The 19,255-nt window shown below is 44.1% G+C and overlaps 1 protein-coding gene across 2 annotated transcripts in view; it reads right to left on the reverse strand.

The window, feature by feature from the left end:
* Prelid2 (PRELI domain containing 2) overlaps nt 1–19,255 on the reverse strand; it is a 64,401-nt gene that overhangs the window by 18,934 nt on the left and 26,212 nt on the right. For both annotated transcript variants that reach the window (XM_055622785.1, XM_055622784.1), the window contains exon 5: nt 9,965–10,070. In XM_055622785.1, the coding sequence (XP_055478760.1) occupies nt 9,965–10,070 (106 nt within the window). The remainder of the gene's footprint in view (nt 1–9,964; nt 10,071–19,255) is intronic.

Here is a 19,255-nt window from a genome sequence, read left to right on the forward strand (position 1 = left end):
AAGAAACCCCAATAAAATAGAGATTTAAAATAAAATGGTACCACAGTAGCCCCCTCCCCCCTCTCCTCATGGTCCCTCCCTTCCACTCTCTTACCCCATCAATCCTCCCCTTCACCTCGGAAATGGACCCCCCACACCAACCCACCCTAGCAAAATAAGTCAAATCAGGACTGAGCTAATCCTCATCTGCTGAGGCCAAGTAAGGCAACCCCATTAGGGGGAAATGATGGAAGGCAAGTAACTGAGTCCATTCATAGACAGCACCTGCTAAACTTACTAGAGAAACCACATGAAAATCAAACTCTCTATTGGTTACATATGTGTAGGGGGCCTAGGTCCGGTCCATGCATGCTCTTTGGCTGGTGCTTCTGTCTCTGTATATTTCAATGCAGGCAGCCATTCCTACACTTGTGAATTTAACTCCCAGGCTGAGATGACTGGTAGGATTTTCTGTTCTTTTTGGTCAAACTGAGAGCCTTAATTTAGTGCAAGGATATTAGTTGAGGACAAGCTCAAACCTACAAGTGCTCTTTTGCTCTGCAGATCTGCACCTCAAAAACATTCAGTACACAAACTGTGCAAACCCTGTTCATCCTTCCTTCCTTTCTTCCTTCCTTCCTGCCTACCTTTATTGTTCTTTTTTTTTTGGGGGGGGGTAGGAGTGATTCTTGGTACAGAATGTCTAATCTTTAAGTTCTGTGCCTGCCTCAGGTTTACATCAGGAAGATAAAAATTTATGCTGGCCACATATTCCTGCTTCCATTGCCTTTATATATTTGAATTTTGCACAACAGAGTGAACGTACAGGCTTGGAAATCTATCACATTGATGGGAGATTTAATCCAGGACAGTCAAGAGAACTCAGCTTCCAAATGTCCCAGTGCCCAGTTGAGTAGAACAAAGAAGCATTAGAAAAAAAAAAAAGTGTCACAATAAGAGCTAAGAAGGGAAATCAGAATGGAAACTCAGTCAGGACAGAAACATGAAGGCAGGAACTGATGCTGAAGCCATGAAGAGATGCTGCTTACTGGCCTGCCTCACATGGCTTACTCGGTCTGCTTTCCTACAGAATCCAGGACTGCCTGCCCAGGGATGATAACACTACCAATGGGCTGGGTCCTTCCCCATTGATCACTAACTGCAAAAATGCCTAACTGCTGGAACTCACAGACACATTCCTTCAACTGGGGCTCCTTCCTCTCTGATGACTCCAGGTTGTAACAAGTTGACACACAAAAGCAACAGTGTACATTTTTCTACATCTGAAGTCTTATTCAAGGCTGGGGACATAGCTCACTGAAAGAGAGGTTACTGAGCATGTATGAGACTGTAAGTTTGATCTCCAACAGCATGTGCGCGCATACACACACACACACACACACACACACACACACACACGGAAGAAGAGATACTGGGAGCCAGTGAAGTCCCGAGCGGACATGTACAGTTTGACAGGGGCAGAGCTGTAACAAAGATCCCAATGCTTCAGACCTGGGAACGGCAAACCCTTCCCTGGGTGAGGCTCAGAGGGAAGGCAAAGCCTTCCTTGGGTCTCAGTGCAAATGTTGACAATGTGCAGATAATGTTGAGCAGAGCTTTCTCCTACTGGATGCTCATGGCCTGGAGGCTGCTCCCCTCAGAGTCCTATAGAAACTAACTAGATCTGCATCCTCTTCCAGCTCTATATAATAATCTGTAGGTAATAACCCTGCCTCCCTGTTCAACTATGTATAACAGATACACTGAGCTCCCAGGGTGCTGTGGCTTCTCCATTAGAGAGCCCAGACCTCCTCATCACAGCTTTTCTATATCCTTGTGCAAGTCGTTTCTTCATTCCCCTCATCGCCCCTAGTCAGGGTTCTGGGACCCAAGCCAATAATGAAGCGAAAGGGGGAAGCATTAACACCTACAGCCAAGCTTGATTAACTGTCAAGAGATTTCCAAAGGCAATTACAATTTCATCTAGGTGGTCTATGGTGGCCCACACCTGTAAAGTACACTTGGAAGCTAAAGCAAGGTTATAAATTTCAGGCCAGCCGGGCTACATAGCACATTCCAGGCCAGCCAATGATACTACAATAGAGAGATTCTTGTCACAACAAAATACCAACCAATATCTTACTCAGGTACGCATTGAAAAGGCTGTTTATAAGGCTGAGGAGTTAACTCAGCCAGTAAACTGTCTTGCCAGCAAGAGGACCAGAGTTCAACCTCAGAATAGAAGTGCAGAGCCAGGCATGGTGGTGTGTGCACTGGCAACCCCAGTGCTGGGGAGGCGCAGACAGGTGGCCAGCCCTGCCATCCTCTGGCTTGCCAGCCTAGCCTGCCCGGTGAGCCCCAGTGACAGGTGCTATGCCAGAAACCAAGATGAATGGCATCTGAGGTGTAATGCCAGAGGTTGTCTTCTGTCTTCCACATCCATACACACACACACACACACACACACACACACACACACAACACACACAGAGCTATTTACCTAGAAATAACACTTTTATCAGAAAACATCTTTTAATACTAGCAATCACTGAAGTTTAACATGTGCCAAGCATGCTCACAGACTTATGAAATCCTTTCAAATCCCCATGGAATAAAATTATCATCACCTGTTATATAAAGGAAAAGCTGGGGGTCTGGCCAATGGGCCTTTCCATAAAGCTTCACATTCAATCACTATGTTAAGCTCACGCCCAGAATCCCACATCACACTAAACAGCCTTTGAGAAACAGAGCACACTCTTTAGTTCACGAGCTGATGCTTGAATCTGGCTGTTAGGCTGCCTACGATTTGCTTCAAGGCACTTCAGCGTGCACAGTGTAAAACTATGACATGCATGCGTTACACCCTATCATATGCCAGGCACAGCTAATGCCCTCATGTGGGCTTCACACTCCAGTGGCTGTAGCGACTATTCTAATCAACCTCACTCTAGGAATTTCGATTATCTTTATCCTTGAAAGAAAATTAGCACAAGGTACGTGAAAAACAAAATTTTCAGTGGTGAAATTGGTGGCTTATTAAATAATAGAATGCGCGTTAGATATAGAGCCTCATTAATGCAATGAATGGGACTTGATTTTGAGGGATCAGCTCAAAATTCTAGAGATTTCCCCATCCTATAGGGCTGGGGAGTTATGGAGTTATAGTATGGAGGCTATATATCTCAATTAGATTCGTTTGGGACCAGATAGTCCAACACAAGACCACTGCTTCAGAAGACCCTGGCTAAGGGACTCTATTTCCATCTAACTGCTCCCCTTATTATGAAACAGCACAGACAAACTGAGGATCTGTGTCCATACTCAATCATTATTCCATACAGAGAATTCAGTTTTGCTTCCAAAACCAGCTTTTCCTCTTGTTGACACCCCTTCATTGAGAAAGGGCACCTTACACCACAATGAACATGATCCTGGGAAGCTTTGCTTCCATCTCTGCACATCAGAGAGTGAAGTTAGCACCAGCTACGTCCGTGACCACACCCCCAACCGCCCCCACTTCCAAAAACACCACAAAGCCAAACCTCAACCTACATGGTAACTTTTTGTTTGAGCTGCTCCCACTCGGTTTCTTCTGAGGCCAGAATTCACTTTTCTCCACGGAGGCTTGGAAGACAATGCCGTGATAACAACCTTGTCTCGGAGTGTTCTTTTTTAGCCAGTTTGTCTCTGTGGTTAGGGACAACTACAAATGCTGAGGAATGAAGCGTTCTCATTAGACAATCACACAGACGTGCTCTTTCCTTAAGTTTGTGAAATACATTTTTCAATGTGTGATAAATTAATTTGTTATTTCAGCCACTCTTGGAGAAGGCCCCATTATTAGTGCTATCACTGTAATTCTTCTCATGCTGATCAGAAGGCTGAAGCAGCGATGGAATGCAGCAGCGTGTGAAATACTTGTTACAGAGACAATTGTGGGCAAGTCAAACCATTTGAAAATAACTTTAAAGGTCTGGTTTGGACATGGTAAAAAAATCTGGACATGTTAGTTTAGGGTGTGTGGTTGTTAGTTTGGATTTCTTTTTTAAGAATCCATTTTTACAGTGGATAATATAATTCCCTACTGTCAAAGAAAACTTGTTCTAATACATGTGGTCCAAAAGGACATTTGAAAAGGTATGTGGTGCCACAGGCCTTTAATTCCAGCACTCGGGAGGTAGAGGCAGCCAAATCTCTGAGTTTGAGGTCAGCCTGGTCTGCATAGTGAAGCTGATCACGTGATTTTTTTTTTCAAATTCACTTTATTGGTTATTTATTCTGTGTAACAAATTATGCCAACTTTGCAGATTAAAACATCTCTCTCGTTCTGTGTGCCAATAGGTATGCTCAGATTCTATTACACATCTATGTGATCCTCTCAAATTGAGAAGCTTGTCCTATAACACACGGCGCCAACCGCCTGAGCAGCATGTCATCTAACACACAGCACCCACTGCCTGAGCTCTTACTGTATGTGGACTCTCTTCAGCACAGGCTTGAGAAAGATACACAGTGATGAAAAGTTTATAGCTGTCATGCATAAAGTTGTGTGAGAAAAAAAAAAGGACTATCCTCACCTCTTCTATTTAACATTCTACTGAAGTCTAACAATTAGACAAGAGGAAGCAATTATAGGCAGTTAAATAGAAAAGGAAGGAAAAAAATGTGCATGTTTGTTGATGAAATGATCTTACCACAGAAAGATCTTTAAAAGATTTGCCCAAAAAAGATGTTAGAATTAATAAGTTCAATAAAATTTCAGATACAGAATTAATATACAAAATTATAGTATTTCTACATATGGGCAACTAACTATCTAAAACACTTGGAAAAGAACCATTTATAATAAATACAAAGAAGAAAGTCACACCTGAATAAATTTAACCAAAAACCTCAAAGATCCTGTGTGTGTGTGTGTGTGTGTGTGTGTGTGTGTGTCTGACTGTATGTCTGTGGGTCTGTGTATATATCTGTTTGTCTTTCTCTCTGTGTCTGTCTATGTGTGTGTGTCTGTCTTTTTGTCTGTCTGTGTTTCTATGTGTGTGTATCTGTTTTCCTGTGTCTGTCTGTCTGTGTTTGTCTGTGTCTATGTTTGACTGTCTGTCTGTCTGTGTGAGTGTTTCTGCATGTGTTTGTCTGTCTGTCTGTGAGTCTATCAGTCTGTGTCTATGCATCTGTGTGTGTTTCGGTGTGTGTAATATGATGCTTGTGTAAGTGTGTGTCCAGACGGACACACATGTGAAGCAAGGGATGACCGGCCAGCATCATTCCTCAGGAGCTGTCAACCTTGTTTTTGGAGACAAGGTCCCCCACTGGCCTAGGTAGGCTATGTTGCCTGGCCAGTGAGTCTCAGAGATCCACCCTTCTCTGCCTCCTCAGCACCAGAATTACAAGCTGAGCTTCTTAACGTGAGTTCTGGGGGTTGAGGTCAGGTCCTCATGCTTTTGTAGCAGGCACCGGCTAAGCAAAGGATACCTGCTCCTAAAACTACAAAAGTTACCCGCCACCCCATTCTTCCTCACCATAGCCAGGCTCCCCATTCTTCCTCACCATAGCCAGGCTCCCCATTCTTCCTCACCATAGCCAGGCTCCCTCTTCTTGGATTCTGCTAGCTCACTATGCATATCCCCTTGTTGTGACTACTCTAAACACCTACATCGGCCCCGTCTCCCCCGCCACACACACGGTGTAAGTGCAGACTTCAGATGGGACTGTAAGAGTTAGAAACCCAGAGCACACTCTGGGGCCAGACAAGCTCTGGATCACACTCCAGTTGTCCCACTTCCTATTTTTGTAACCTTGAGAAAAGTGTTCTGTCACTTGGGACCTCGGTCTCCCTGTGTAAATAAAAGAAGAACAGCAATTCCCACATCACTGAGTTGCTCAGAGAAGTGGATAAGGCCATGCACGAAGGCCAGGCACAGGGCCTGTCATCTACAACTCTCATGCCCGTGAGCTGCCTCGATAATGCCCTCCCCGGACTCAGAGTACTGCACACCGAGCACCAAGCAAGGCTCTGCATGTTCTCAACATCAGCAGACGTTCAGTTACTATCTGCCATGCTTCCCACCCTCAGCGCCGTGTCCCCAAATCAAAGCTGCACAAGGCACAGTCCACATCCTGTAAACTGTTCCATTTCTATGTGTCTCCAACACCCAATGCCCAGCACACAACAGACCTCAAATGACCCTTGCAGAGTTGAAGACAATTTAAAGTTTAGTTATGTGCACTATCCCTGTTCACGTGGTTTGGGAGGAGCGTGGAAGAAGAAGAAGAAAGCATGACAGAGAAGCGTGTGAGTGTGATGTTCTTCACCCTTCAAAGCAAAGAGCACATGTGTTTATACGTAACCTGTGTGCTTCAACTTAAAACTCTCAAGGCTTACAGTTGTGCCTCTAAGAAGGCATCAGAATCCCTCTGTGGTGGATGAACAAACTTGGACAAAGGGACTTCTACCAAGTCACAAAAGCAATGTGAGAGTGTGCAGCAGCTGCCTAGGTACAAGCGGTCCCACTGCAGGGGCATACCGGGACCTTGGCACCCAAGGGAAATCAACAACTCTGATAACCACTCCAGCTACTCCAGGAGGAGAGTGGCTTCTGACTGGTGTGTGAAAGCCAGCATGTGCGCCAGAAACTACACTAGATATGAAGGGAATGGGGAAAACTGCAACTGAACAAGCCCCCAAAGGCTCAGAAGCACAAGTGACCTCAGCCTACAGCCCCATATCAACAGCCCAACATTAATTTACAGAGATAGAAAGTTTGAGTGTCTCATTTTTCTTTGACTGGGGGAAAAAAACATAGCTATCAGAGCCTGCCTTTACCACTCCTAATCAGCATCAAGGATAAAGTCCAAAAGAGAAAGGACAGTCACCTAAAACCCTGGCATGGGCACTTGGGCAAAAACCAGTTATGCGGGCACAGCTGTGAGGCTTACCATGGAGGCAGGCTGGGCCTAGAAACAATCAGCAAGAGATAAAAGACACTTAAGCACAGATGCCTTCTAAAACCAAAAAGCTACTAAAACTTAGCCTCTGCAGAAGGAAAAGCTAGCAGGAAAACTGTACTCTCTTATTTCTGAAATAATAAAAAAAAAGAATAAGGGTTCATCACTTGCTTTCGTTGGTTTTGCTCCAGTGAATATTTGTGAGAAGCCAACTAGGCACTTGTGCATAGTCTGTTTCCTTCCTACTCGTTTCCACAGACACATACCAGGCACTGTCCATGGTATCGCAGTTTACGGAGGAATCAAGTCTAATGAAGCTGGGGCTGCAGAGATGGCTCAGTGGGTAACAGCACTGGCTAGGCCAGTGTGAGAACCTGAGTTCAGACTCCAGCACCCACATAAAAAGTTGGACACACACACACACACACACACACACACACACACACACACACCTGTAACCCAAACCCAGTAGGCAGGTGGAAGGCAGGAGATGACTGGGTCTTACTACCCACCAGCCTAGCTTCAGGTTCAGTGAGGGGCATGTTAGACACTTAACATCCTCTGCTGGTATGTGAGAAAGGGTGAGAAGCAGGGGAGAGAAATGGAGGTGAAATACAGCTCTCTCTCTCTCTCCCCACGCCCCCCCCCATTAGGGTACAGAGTACAAAGTCTAACATGAGAACACACTAGAAGCAAAAATGCTTAGGGAATATTTCCCCCTAAGCCCTTTCTCTGAGATGTGACTTCAGCTCTGACCCCGTGGTCATGGCAGAAGAAGGTCACATTTTATAGCTGTCATTCAACCTCCTAGTCCTGTTTGACCTACTTGCAAACAAGGCCCTCTCCTTCCAGAGAGACATTAGAAAAGAAAGGAAATAAACAGTCATTTTGCTGGCAGAAAGAAAAAAAAAGAGGAAGGATAGAACAAGTGAGCAAACAAATGAAGATGATAGATAGATAGATAGATAGATAGATAGATAGATAGATAGATAGATAGAGAAATTATATATATGTATAGAGAGAGGGAAAGAGAGAGACAGAGAGGGATGGTAGATAGATGCAGGCAGTCTGACTATTGGCTAGAACTCTTTTACACATGTAGACCTGGACAATGGAGACCCACATCCCACTAAACACAGAGAACCAGACTGCAGAAAAGAGAACCATGAAGCACAGACGTTGCTACAGACACAGGAGGACTGTGTGGGGAAGGAATCCTACAGACATGTTCAGAAGCTCCTGCCTCAGTGCAGCTCTTCCTGAAGCCAGCAGCCAGCCTCAGCACCACGCACCATTCCAGTGTGTTTCCTAAAGTGTGTTTCGTCACTTGTAGTCACGGATTCCTAGCATACTCAAGGAGCGTAGGCACAGCACAAGTCTGCCCCAGCCGCATGACATTCACCGTGCTGAGAAGGTAAGGGCTTTACCGCATCTGCTTGTCGGCAGAGAGTGAACGCTTACATGGGGTGTAAGTTTACAGCCTATGTTTCACTACTTCCCTTTAGCCTACATTTCCTAGTACCTAGCAGAGCACAGGTTCTCTCCCGTGAGAAGAAGATAGGCGAGACAGAAGGAGAACATCGGCTCTGCTCATTTAATCATCTTTCACCAATATGATGGGAATGCAAATCACCTCGAGGTTCTTACACCATCAAGACTAACAACTGTTAACAGGTAAAATACCAAGTCACTCGGGGAACTGACAACATGCATTTATCTAAAGTGAGGTGAGCATAACCCACGATGAATACAGACTGCCATCCGTCTTCACAGGGACCACAGATAGGGTTTGATTTTACTTTTTTACAAGTGACTCTGTGCAGCCAATTTAATAATAAGAAACCTCAACTCAACTTTTAAATATTATCTCTCCCAAAAGAGATTCCATCCTTTTGATGAATAGACTTATGTGCAAAACAATTATGCTTAATTATTATTATAGCTTTTCTAATATAGGATTTAATAGATGAACAAGGAGTCAACTCAGTCAGAGACAGAGTAATAAAATTAATTTTCTCACCAGGGGCATTATTTTGAGATTGCAATTTTGCAGATAAGATGGCGATGGTGTTATTTTCTTTTCCTTTTTTTTTTTTTTATAATAAATGCACATACTATGGTCTAGCAATAAACAAGCCAATGATGTATCAGTGAGTAAAAGTGACGTCGGACCTTCTATGAGTTCAACTACTCCCTTCCAGCCTAGGCTAAACCAGTCAGGATCCATGACAGAAACCCCATTACCTAGGCCAAGAACACATCACACACCTCAACAGCCCAGTGCAGCACGCTTCAGAACTGACTGAGACTGGTTTACCCTTGGCTCAATGGAGAAGGTTAAACACTGGTCTTATATAACAATCATTGAGGAAACTTTGTGGAAACATTCATTTGTTAACTCCCCCTTTTATCATATATGTCTATGATATTCTTCTACTGTGCCTTGCCAGCTGAAACCTCCATGTTTTCCTTTTATTTTTTTATTTTTTGCACTCATGGTAAGTTTTTATTTCACTTGGGTGAATCCTAGACGTTTATCTTATAGTTGTTATGTGAAAATATAAATTATTTTTCAAGCATTGATTCATAGTCTTAATATCATAGGTCAGCTTTGATGTAGTAAATTTCGAAATATTTGGGCAATGGCTCATGTCAAGAAACACATTTTATAACATAGCCCAGTTTCACATTCAATCACATATATAAACAACCAGAGTAGACATTCCATCAAATAACATGTGCAATAAATATTTTCCTATGATACAGTATTTTTTTTTTAATTCTAGACAATGTCACTAAATTGAGTTTAAAAACTAAGAGGTCGCAAACCTCTACCTGTAAAACTACAGCTAGACAAATATTATTTTGTTAATTAATATTATGCTGTGACAATTCCGTGCATGTAGATAATGCTTTCTGCTCACTCTCGCCTGCCTGTCAATCCCTTTTTTCCCTCATTGTTTTCTTAATTTTTTTTTTGTGCACTCCATGTTTTCTTAAAGCTAATGTTGGTTCAGAGTGGAAACAAGCTTACCTTCTGGGCTCCTTGTCTTAAGAACTTACTAGCAAAAGTTTCCAAAACACGGTTAAGAAATCCAGCCCCTGTGATTGAAATTCTGCCTGTTTGAATGAACTCTGTCCTGAAAGAAAGAAAGAAAAAAAAGACAGAAAAGACACACAAAATCATCTACATGAATTAGCATCTGCATAAAGTAAAATAAAACAGCCATGAGCTTGGGAGCGTGGTTGAGAAGAGCCAGCGAGAGTGGGAGGAGGGGAAGGAAGGGTGATGGGGTATAAATACAAAACAATGCAATTTTTTACATGTAATTGTCAAAAAAAAAAAACCTCATCTTTCATGTTACTTTGCATTTGAATATGTAAATTATACACTTTCCGCAGCATAATTACTACTCACAATTAACACAAAATAATATCCATAATAATTGAGTAATTACCTATTACAACAAAATATTCTATTTAAGGTTGACCTAACTATATACCATTTATACAGTATAAAAAAACAATCATTGAATTAAAGAATATCCATTTCACCAGGCAAAATGCCTTTTCAAGAAGCTACCACAACCATTTTTGCTATATTGATATAGTTTCCAATTGCTTTCTAAACCTTTAATTCTCATTTAGTGCAGCTCTCATTCTTACCTAAGAAGTGTTCTTTGTTTTTATAGCAGATGGAAGCCATTGCAAAGAACTAACAACTGGCCAAAAAGAAGTGACTGTGAAGTTCCCTTGCATAAATTGGACATTTAATACACAACCCCTGGGCCCAAGGTTCCGGCAACATCCGAGAGGAGGGGCAGAAAGAACCAGACAAGAGCCAGAGGTTGGCGAAGACTGGGGTCCTCTGTACACGATGAAGATGCGGCAGCCATGGACTCCCAGCAGCTCTGGCTGCCTGCACAAAACCTAAGGAGACCGAACAGTCAACATTCCAGCATGGACGGGGAAGGGCCCTACACATAAATAATTACAGATGAAGAGAACATGAAGTTGAAAGGGAAGGAGGGACATGACAGGAGTTGAGAGGGATATAGATATGATTAAAATGCCATGTATAAAATTCAAAAATAAAAACACATTAAAAAGAAATTATCACTCTTTGGAGGACGGTGGTGTTTTTCTTAAGACAGAGTTTCACTATGAAGCCCTGGCTATCCTGGAACTCTGTAGGCCAGACTGGCCTTGAACTCAGAGATCCCCCTGCCTCTGCCTCCCAAATACTGAAACTAAAGCAGTACAACTGCTATGCCCACCTAGAAACTATCACTCTTAATTTGCAATTGAGTGAATTACAGTTCAACTAACGTCCGAATACATTTATTTTCATGGTAATCAGGACCAAGAGCCCCTTTCATTGTATGACTAATTAATATGAACTTTCTCCGTGACAATAAATGTGGTTAGCTCCTCTCTTTAAAAGTAAAATGCCTCTTAAAAATTTGAACGCAAGACAAGTATCAGCTTCCTGACCCTGAATAAATTATTTACTTTCTCTAACCAATTTTCTCATATGTAAATGGGATCATAACATCACCTGCTTACAGCTATTGTAATAAAGGAGTTTATACATATAACACGGACAGGAAGGATGACTGACATGTGCTAAGCATTTGCTAAATTCTAGCAACAGTTGCTAAAGAGAGACAAGCAAACACAGAGACTGCAAAGCCCAAAGCCTGAAGTAGTTATTGAATCCTGGACAGGGGCTAGGAGTCACAGGGAGCAGATGTGATTCCATTTCTATCATTTTAATTACCAAAGTTCTACCAATATTAATTATCCCCATCCCATAAAACAGAGATTTGGATCACACTTGAGAATGCTGTAAGATGGCTGAACAGGAAGCCTCCAGCTCTCATCCTCCGGTGAACACAATGATTTAACAAAAATACACAAACAAAATTGCCTTTGAAACCAATTAAGAGGTGGAGCACACCCAAGTGAGGGCACAGCCCAGATCGGTCATGTCAAAGCAAGTGAAAAGTGTGATGCTATCACTCATTGTAGGAGAAACTTCTCTCTGGCTGACACAGAACATCTGAAACAAGCAACTGAAGCAAGGCGAGGCTTGTACTGTTTATTGATGGTGTTGTTTGCTGTGAGACCACGGGTCTTGTAAATCCAGGCTGACCTCAAGCTCTGTGTGGTACGGACTGGCCTTGACATCCTGATAATCCTGTCTCCAGCCCCCAAGTGCTGACACACACCACCATGCCTAGCTGGGAGGACAGGTGTGTTTCAGGTCCTGGTTCCTGGGATATAATCTGTCCGGATGGGAAAGTCCAGCTGCCAGCCAGCGCTGGTCCATGCCATTGGTAGGCTACTTGCTCATATCTGAGTGGATTCACAAACCAATTCAGGAAAAACCATTGACTCAGCCGGGACCTCAGGTTAGGGGACAGTGCCACCCACACGGTGCAGATTTTCCCCAGTCTAGCTTAATCCAGGCTGGAAAACCTCTTACAGATAGATACACTCAAGCCTGCGCCTTACTACTGTCCTACGTGTCCCTTAGTCCATCACACTCCTGATGGCTCCCTGCCAACTCGCACAGCAGAGCAGAATGGGGAGAGAGCGAGGAAAGCCAGCTTCTCCCGCAGAAGGAAAAGGAGATGAGGGTACATCCAACACGCGTTGTTTTCACAGGCATTGCCTGGGGACAGGACCCCAGGGAAGGGAAGCAGCATGCTTGGAGGCTTGGTGGTCACAAAGAACAGGCACCAGCACAGCAGGCTGGTACAGCCCTTAACAGCCTGCAATTCCACAGGCAGACCACCAGCAGAACCAAGAGATTACCAACTCAAGACCTCTGCATCTGTGAAATCAGAGTCCCAGAGAAGATATTCAGAAAAACCTCGAGAGGCCTGCACACTCCAGATGGGCTGATTTGTGAGGCTCCTCTGTAAAAAGCCACCCCGTGACAAATGGAAAGAGGTGGTTATTGTTTCAAAAACCCAACTTTCTCTGAAAGTTCACAGGACTTACACACACACACACACACACACACACGCACGCACACACACACAAGCATGAAGGAAAATGGCCCAGTCACGGGAACAAATAAATTTGTAAAAACTCACCCTAAAGAAACAGGCATATGAATTTGAAATAATTATTTATTAAAATGTTCAATTAGCTAAGAAAAATCCAAACAACTAAATGAATTCAGGAAATTTAAATGTGAACAAGGTGAGAATATCAACAAAGTACCTAAAGGACAGAAAACAACACCATCAAGGAACGTGAGGACAGGCTGCTCAAAGTGGAAAAACAAATGAAGAAACGTGGGGAGATCTTTTGAGACATGTGGATGCTGTCAGGCGGGCCCACATTACATCTATATATTACATTCTATTATTCACACTTGTGGCATCTTAAAGGAGAAATCATTGAGAATGGGGAAGAGAGATCATACAAAGCAATAATGGCCCTAAATCCCCAAATTTAAAAAAGGAAATGTGCATGCAAATTCAAAATCTCAACAAAGTCCAACTAGGAGAGGTCTAAAGAAATCTCCATCAGACACATCGCACGGTCTCAAGAGTCACAGGAGAAGACTAAAAGCAGAAGGAGAAAAGCAACTGTCTCACAAGGGAGCTTCCCGGAGTTATCAGCAGATTTTTCTTTCATCAGAAACTTTGCAGGCTGGAGAGAATTGGGTTAATATATTCAGAACACCAAAAAAAAAAAAAAACAAAAACCAAGAACTCAGTGAAACTACCTTCCAGAAATGAAAAGGAAGTTAAGATTTCTAGCTATACAAAAGCCGAATGTATGCATCTCCACTAGAGACTTGGGCTATGGTTAACCTGGCCTAACTCATTTGCTGAAACCTGAAACCACAGACTGCAAGGTTACCATAAGCTATATATTACGTATCTCGTATAGTCACACACACACAGAGCTAGGGAGCTAGCACACACCGCAGAGGTAGGATAACTGCTCGGTGGAGAAGAGTGCTTCCTGGCAAACATGGGGACCGGAGTTCAAGTTCCCACATTAAAAACTAGGTGTAACCATGCACGCTTGCCTGTAGCCCCAGAGCAGATGGAAACAGGACGATCATGGGACGACTTGATCCGTGGGACTTGATGGCAGCATAGCTCCTGATTCAGTGAGCATTCCTGTGTCAGGGAAATTGAGCAGGACACACAGCGTCTTCCTCTGGCCTCCACACACACACACAGAGATACCCATGCCCTGCCCCACACAAATATGCACATCACACACAGACACCATACTACACCAAAATGACAGCCCTGAGGATCGGTTCTATAAAGACAAAAACATTCTTTTTTAAACTGCTGGTGTTAAGAAGAAACATTTTCAATTAAGGAACTTGCTCACTTTGGCTAGCCCTTCATTTCAAGTCCTCGTAAAGCCTCACACACATGCTTACAGTCCAGTGTGATGGAGGCCTTCTCTCAATTGTGGTCCCCTCTCGGGTGACTTTACCTTGTGTCAAAATGACAAAACACATACACACACAAACACACACATGCACACACACACACGTTATCTGAAAATGCCCATACATTTTCGTCAGTTTTGCTGTAGACTTGGGAATTGCACCAGATGGGAGATAAAAGTGACAAGGTAGGCAAATGCCAGACAGAGGGGAGTCTGGGGCTTTGGAGTCAGATGTGATCCCAAATGAAAAAGACTTCCTGGACCGCGGGGTAACTGACACGGATCAACAGCTGCTTGTTCACCAGTGACCTTTGTTGTCACCGCTGACGCCTGTAGACGGTCCCTTACACCCCATTTGCAGTGCAATTCTTACACTTACTGAGTGCAACCACGTTTGTTAAATGAACTAGTTAAAATCCTTTGCAATCAAACTACTCAGTACAGACAATGTTTTCTCGAATCTCCCTACCTGCTGACATCTTAGAGAGGAGAAAGGACCCAAGTCTCCTGTGTGTATGTTCCTGTATATATACCCATATGTGCATACCTCCAACCGTACACACACACAAAATATATTCTAAGAAACATTGGACTCAAAATGACATGATTTTAGTCAATATAGCTAGTACGGCCTTGTCCTTCCTGTTTTTTTTTTTTCCCCAGTGCTGAGTATTCAGGGCTTCATGCAAGATGATGAGTTCTCACTTAGAATCAGCCCCAGCCCATAAACACTGCCTTGGATCTAATAGCAATGCCTACATTTAGATCAAGCTCACCGTAAAAATCAGGAGTCTACTGAGCGCATTTGAAAGACTCTAACTAGCAGTGTTTTCAAAGCAAAGACTCATGACCAAACCTTTGGCAGAGTACAGGGAATCATAAGAAAGAAGGGGAGTTAGTCTGATGAGAAAAGGATAGGAGCTCCACAAGGACCAAATATATCTGGGCACAGGGTCTTTTCTGAGACTGACATGCAACCAAGGACCATGTATGAATGTAACCTAGAACCTCTACTCAGATGTAGCCTGTGGTAGCTCAGTAACCAATTGGTTTCCCATAGTGAGGGGAACAAGGACTATTTCTAACAGGAACTCAATGACTGGCTCTTTGACCTCCCCACCCCCCAAGGGAGGAGCAGTCCTGTTAGGCCACAGAGGAGAGCTTTGCAGCCAGTCCTGAAGATACCTGATAAAACAGGATCAGATGAATGGGGAGGAGGTCCCCCCTATCAGTGGACTTGGCAAGGGGCACGGTGGAGTTGAGGGAGGGAGGGAGGGACTGGGAGGGAATGAGGGATCGGGACACGGCTGGGATACAGAGTTAATAAAATGTAACTGATAAGAAAAAAATAAAATTCAAAAAAAAAAAAAGAAAAAAAAATCTACACCTTTAGGCCTCCTTTCTGCCTCCCCCCCCTTCCTCTTCCTGCTCCTACTCACACACACACAAACACACACATGCACACACAAATGCACACACACAAACACAGAGAGAGTCATCCTACCCAGTCTGACACATACACCTCTGCCTAACCAGCTTCTTGGATTTAAGCTCACTTAAAATGCTTTGTTCGTGTAAACCTGAATTCTAGTGACACTAATACTTCCTGTCTTTATTCTGGATTAGTCAGAGTAGACTCTTACAATGACTTTAATATTTAAAAATGAGAAGCTCTTCGGGAGAGATGAACTCTTCAGTCCTCAGGCGAGCGTAGGTGAGGGATTAATCAAAGTCTCTCTTTGATCATATTCTAACCAATATTTCTTTCTGCCAGTTTGAGGAGGGAGTCCTCCAAAAAGCATGCTCAGGGTTCGTCCACGTGTCAGAGACCAGCAGGGCGGTACAGGGGTCACATCTTTGCCATCCACAAGATGGGAGTTCATTCTCCTATACTTTAAGACTGTCAGAGAAGAAAACACTGCATTTCCCCCAGAGCACCTTCTCCCTGTGACACAAGACTACCCCAAACGCCTCTTGTCCAGTCAAGCCTCAGTTTAAATGTCTCTGAAAAGCACAGCTGGTTATGAGACATCGTTTCCTCCCGCTGTTCTCTTCTGTGTTGTGTTAGCTGAAAAAACGGAAGGAGCTGCGGCTGAGGAGAGAGTTCTGTGGATAAACGGTTGCTCAGGTAAGAGGACTGAGTTCAGATCCCCAGCACCCATGTACAGCTGGGTGTGGTAGACTATGTCTGTAACCCCAGTGCATCTATGGGGAGACAGGAGGGGGAGAAGGGGAGAAGGGACAATTCCAGGAAACTCCCGTAGCTCACCAGGCAGCTTCCCTGGTGTATTGCAGCGACAAACAAGGTGAAACATTAGGAGGCCCAGCAGCCAAGAACATTCTTTAACATCAGCGAGTCATCAGCCCCTAACACACACGCACACGCCCACATGCAAAAACACACATGCATAAATCCCTACACACACAAATTTTTAAAGAAAACAAAAAAAAGGGGGGGGAGCTGAAGAGATGGCTCAGGACTGGCTGCTCTACCAGAGAACCTGGGTTTGATCTCCAGCTCATAACCGTCTTAACTCCACTCACTGGGGTCACAGTGCTTCCTCCTGGCCTCTATAGCCGTGGCATGTACATGGTGCACAGACAACACGCAGCCCAAATGCCCATACACAATAAATAAACTTTAAAAGAGGAAACAGAACAAGATGCGCCGGCTGAGATGTAATGTTAACAAAATCTGCACATATCAGAATTGGAGCCACTACTAATTTATTATACTCTCCTGCGGTTTATAGAGTGGGTATGCATTACTTTGACAATCACATAAAATCAATAGTAAAGTCAAGACTATCATTTCCAGAGAAATAGACCATCCTCGATACGTTCTGTGCAATCAAGAGCCATTTTCTGCAAAGGTGCAGCTAGCACAGGCTAGCCCACCATCTGGTCACCTCCTAGCTCTCTCTTTACCCTGCACTCTGGAAGGTTAGTTCCTCCTCCCTGCCCTGAGTGTGAAGTGAGTGAAGCATGCATAGTGAGTCGGGTTTTTCTCCTTCTGCCTTCCTTTCTGCCAAGCCTACGGAGAGGACGGTAGCACATCTCACATTTTCACAATCTCCTTCACACGCGGGATGCTCCACGGCAACAGTGTACATCACAGGCTACGTGGCACATCCCCAGAGGCTGCTACGCTTTGAAAATTAGTTTCTCTAGATAAACGTGAAGAAGCTGTAGGGCTGATCCCATACGGAGCCATCACCGATAACTCAAAATCTTCCGCTTTCTCTGCCCCACTCACTGACACTGGTCTGGGAGATCATCACCCACAAGTGGTACAGTTCCAGAAATCTCATCAGTCACTGATTACGCTCAGTTTATTTCAACTGACTCTCAGTAGGCCATGCCTAGCTGGTCTTTATTACTGCTGCTGCCCTTTCTTTTTACTTCTAAGCCAACCGCCTCCCCCTGGGGTCCTTGTCTCTAGGATGGAATTCTGCTTCACCCTGCCCCAAAATCAGTGATGGCATCACTGCCTGCTTACTGAAGTGGGGCAGAAAAAGCCTAAGTGCTCAGGCACTGACTTAAACCTGTTTGCTGCATGGAGCTATGGGATGACGTTTCATTGCTGCGTAACAGTCCACCTGCTGAGAACACTCTACCTTACTTATCCACTTGTTAGCACTGACATGTAGAACGGGCCCCACTGAGGTGTACTTTCAACAGTGCTGTCATGAACATACACACCACGCTTCTGAGTGCGGGTGAACACATCATTATAGTATCTAGCGGTCAAATATACGACTGGAAAATTCCAAAAAATTTTCTAAGTAGAAGTATCTCCTTTCTTTTCCTCAATTATAGCATCAATTTCAATTGTAATAACTCATACGTGGTAAGAAATCGGTAAGTGCATCAGGAAGGAAAGGGGGAGCTCAGGAAGAAGGGTGGAAAAGGCGATGTACTGTCCACTTGTTGAGGTCAGTAGAGGGCAGCCTTCACCAGCTGAGGGACCAGCTAGCAGCAACATCTGTGATTAAGACCGGCTCACTCAGACAATTCAACATACAACACACCAGAATCATGAAAGAGAACATACAGTCCAAATCTAGGAGCTCGGAAATTAACAGTAGTTTAAACAACCAAGACTCCTATTTTGACGAAGATTTTTTTTTCCTTCTAAATTTAGGGAAAGAAGAATCCAGGGGGAAAACGTGGCTGAAACTAAACCCCAGAGCACAGGGTCACCGACTCGGAGAGCTCAAACGGGCAGTTCCCAGAAAAGCAAAGTCTCTTAATGAGGTCCTGGCCAGGATTACTGGCTGGCTAGGTGTGGCAAATCTTGTCTAATTATCTTCATGAGGAAAATTTAATTAAAGCGCCTTTGAGGGGAGGGGGAAATGTTCCACTGGTGTCATGATATGGTGTCATGATGTGGTTCCAGTCAGGGTCTGGGGCCTTCTACAACCACGCAGAAAGATGCCCCAGAGGAGACGAGGGGCTTTCCAGTCTGCACGCCCACTTCCTGAATATAGCCCAGACCTATCACTGCTGCCAAGATACCCACCCCCACCCCGGCTGAGACTTGTGTCAACCGCACCAGATCATGTGGTCTCGCCCATGCTATCTGGCCAAATCCATTTCTGAAACCACAATCCCCGGAGAACCCACACAGGATACTGAGCTCCCAAATGCACAGTTTTCAGTACCCGAGTGCCTACTAAAGTTGTGTTCACAAACACGATACAAATTAAAATGTAACATAAGCAAGCATACAAGCTATGTCGACCTACTGAACAGACAGACAGGCTGCACTTCAGGAGAGGTATTGGTGAGGCCACTCCAGAAATCAGATCTCTTGGATCCTCATCTCACCTTGCTTCATCACATAAATAAAGCCCTGATGCTCTCTGGAACTGTCTCCTCTGTAAAATGA

The sequence above is a fragment of the Psammomys obesus genome, unplaced genomic scaffold (genome assembly GCF_907164565.1).
Source record: "Psammomys obesus unplaced genomic scaffold, mPsaObe1.curated_primary_1811, whole genome shotgun sequence".
NCBI lineage: Eukaryota > Metazoa > Chordata > Mammalia > Rodentia > Muridae > Psammomys > Psammomys obesus.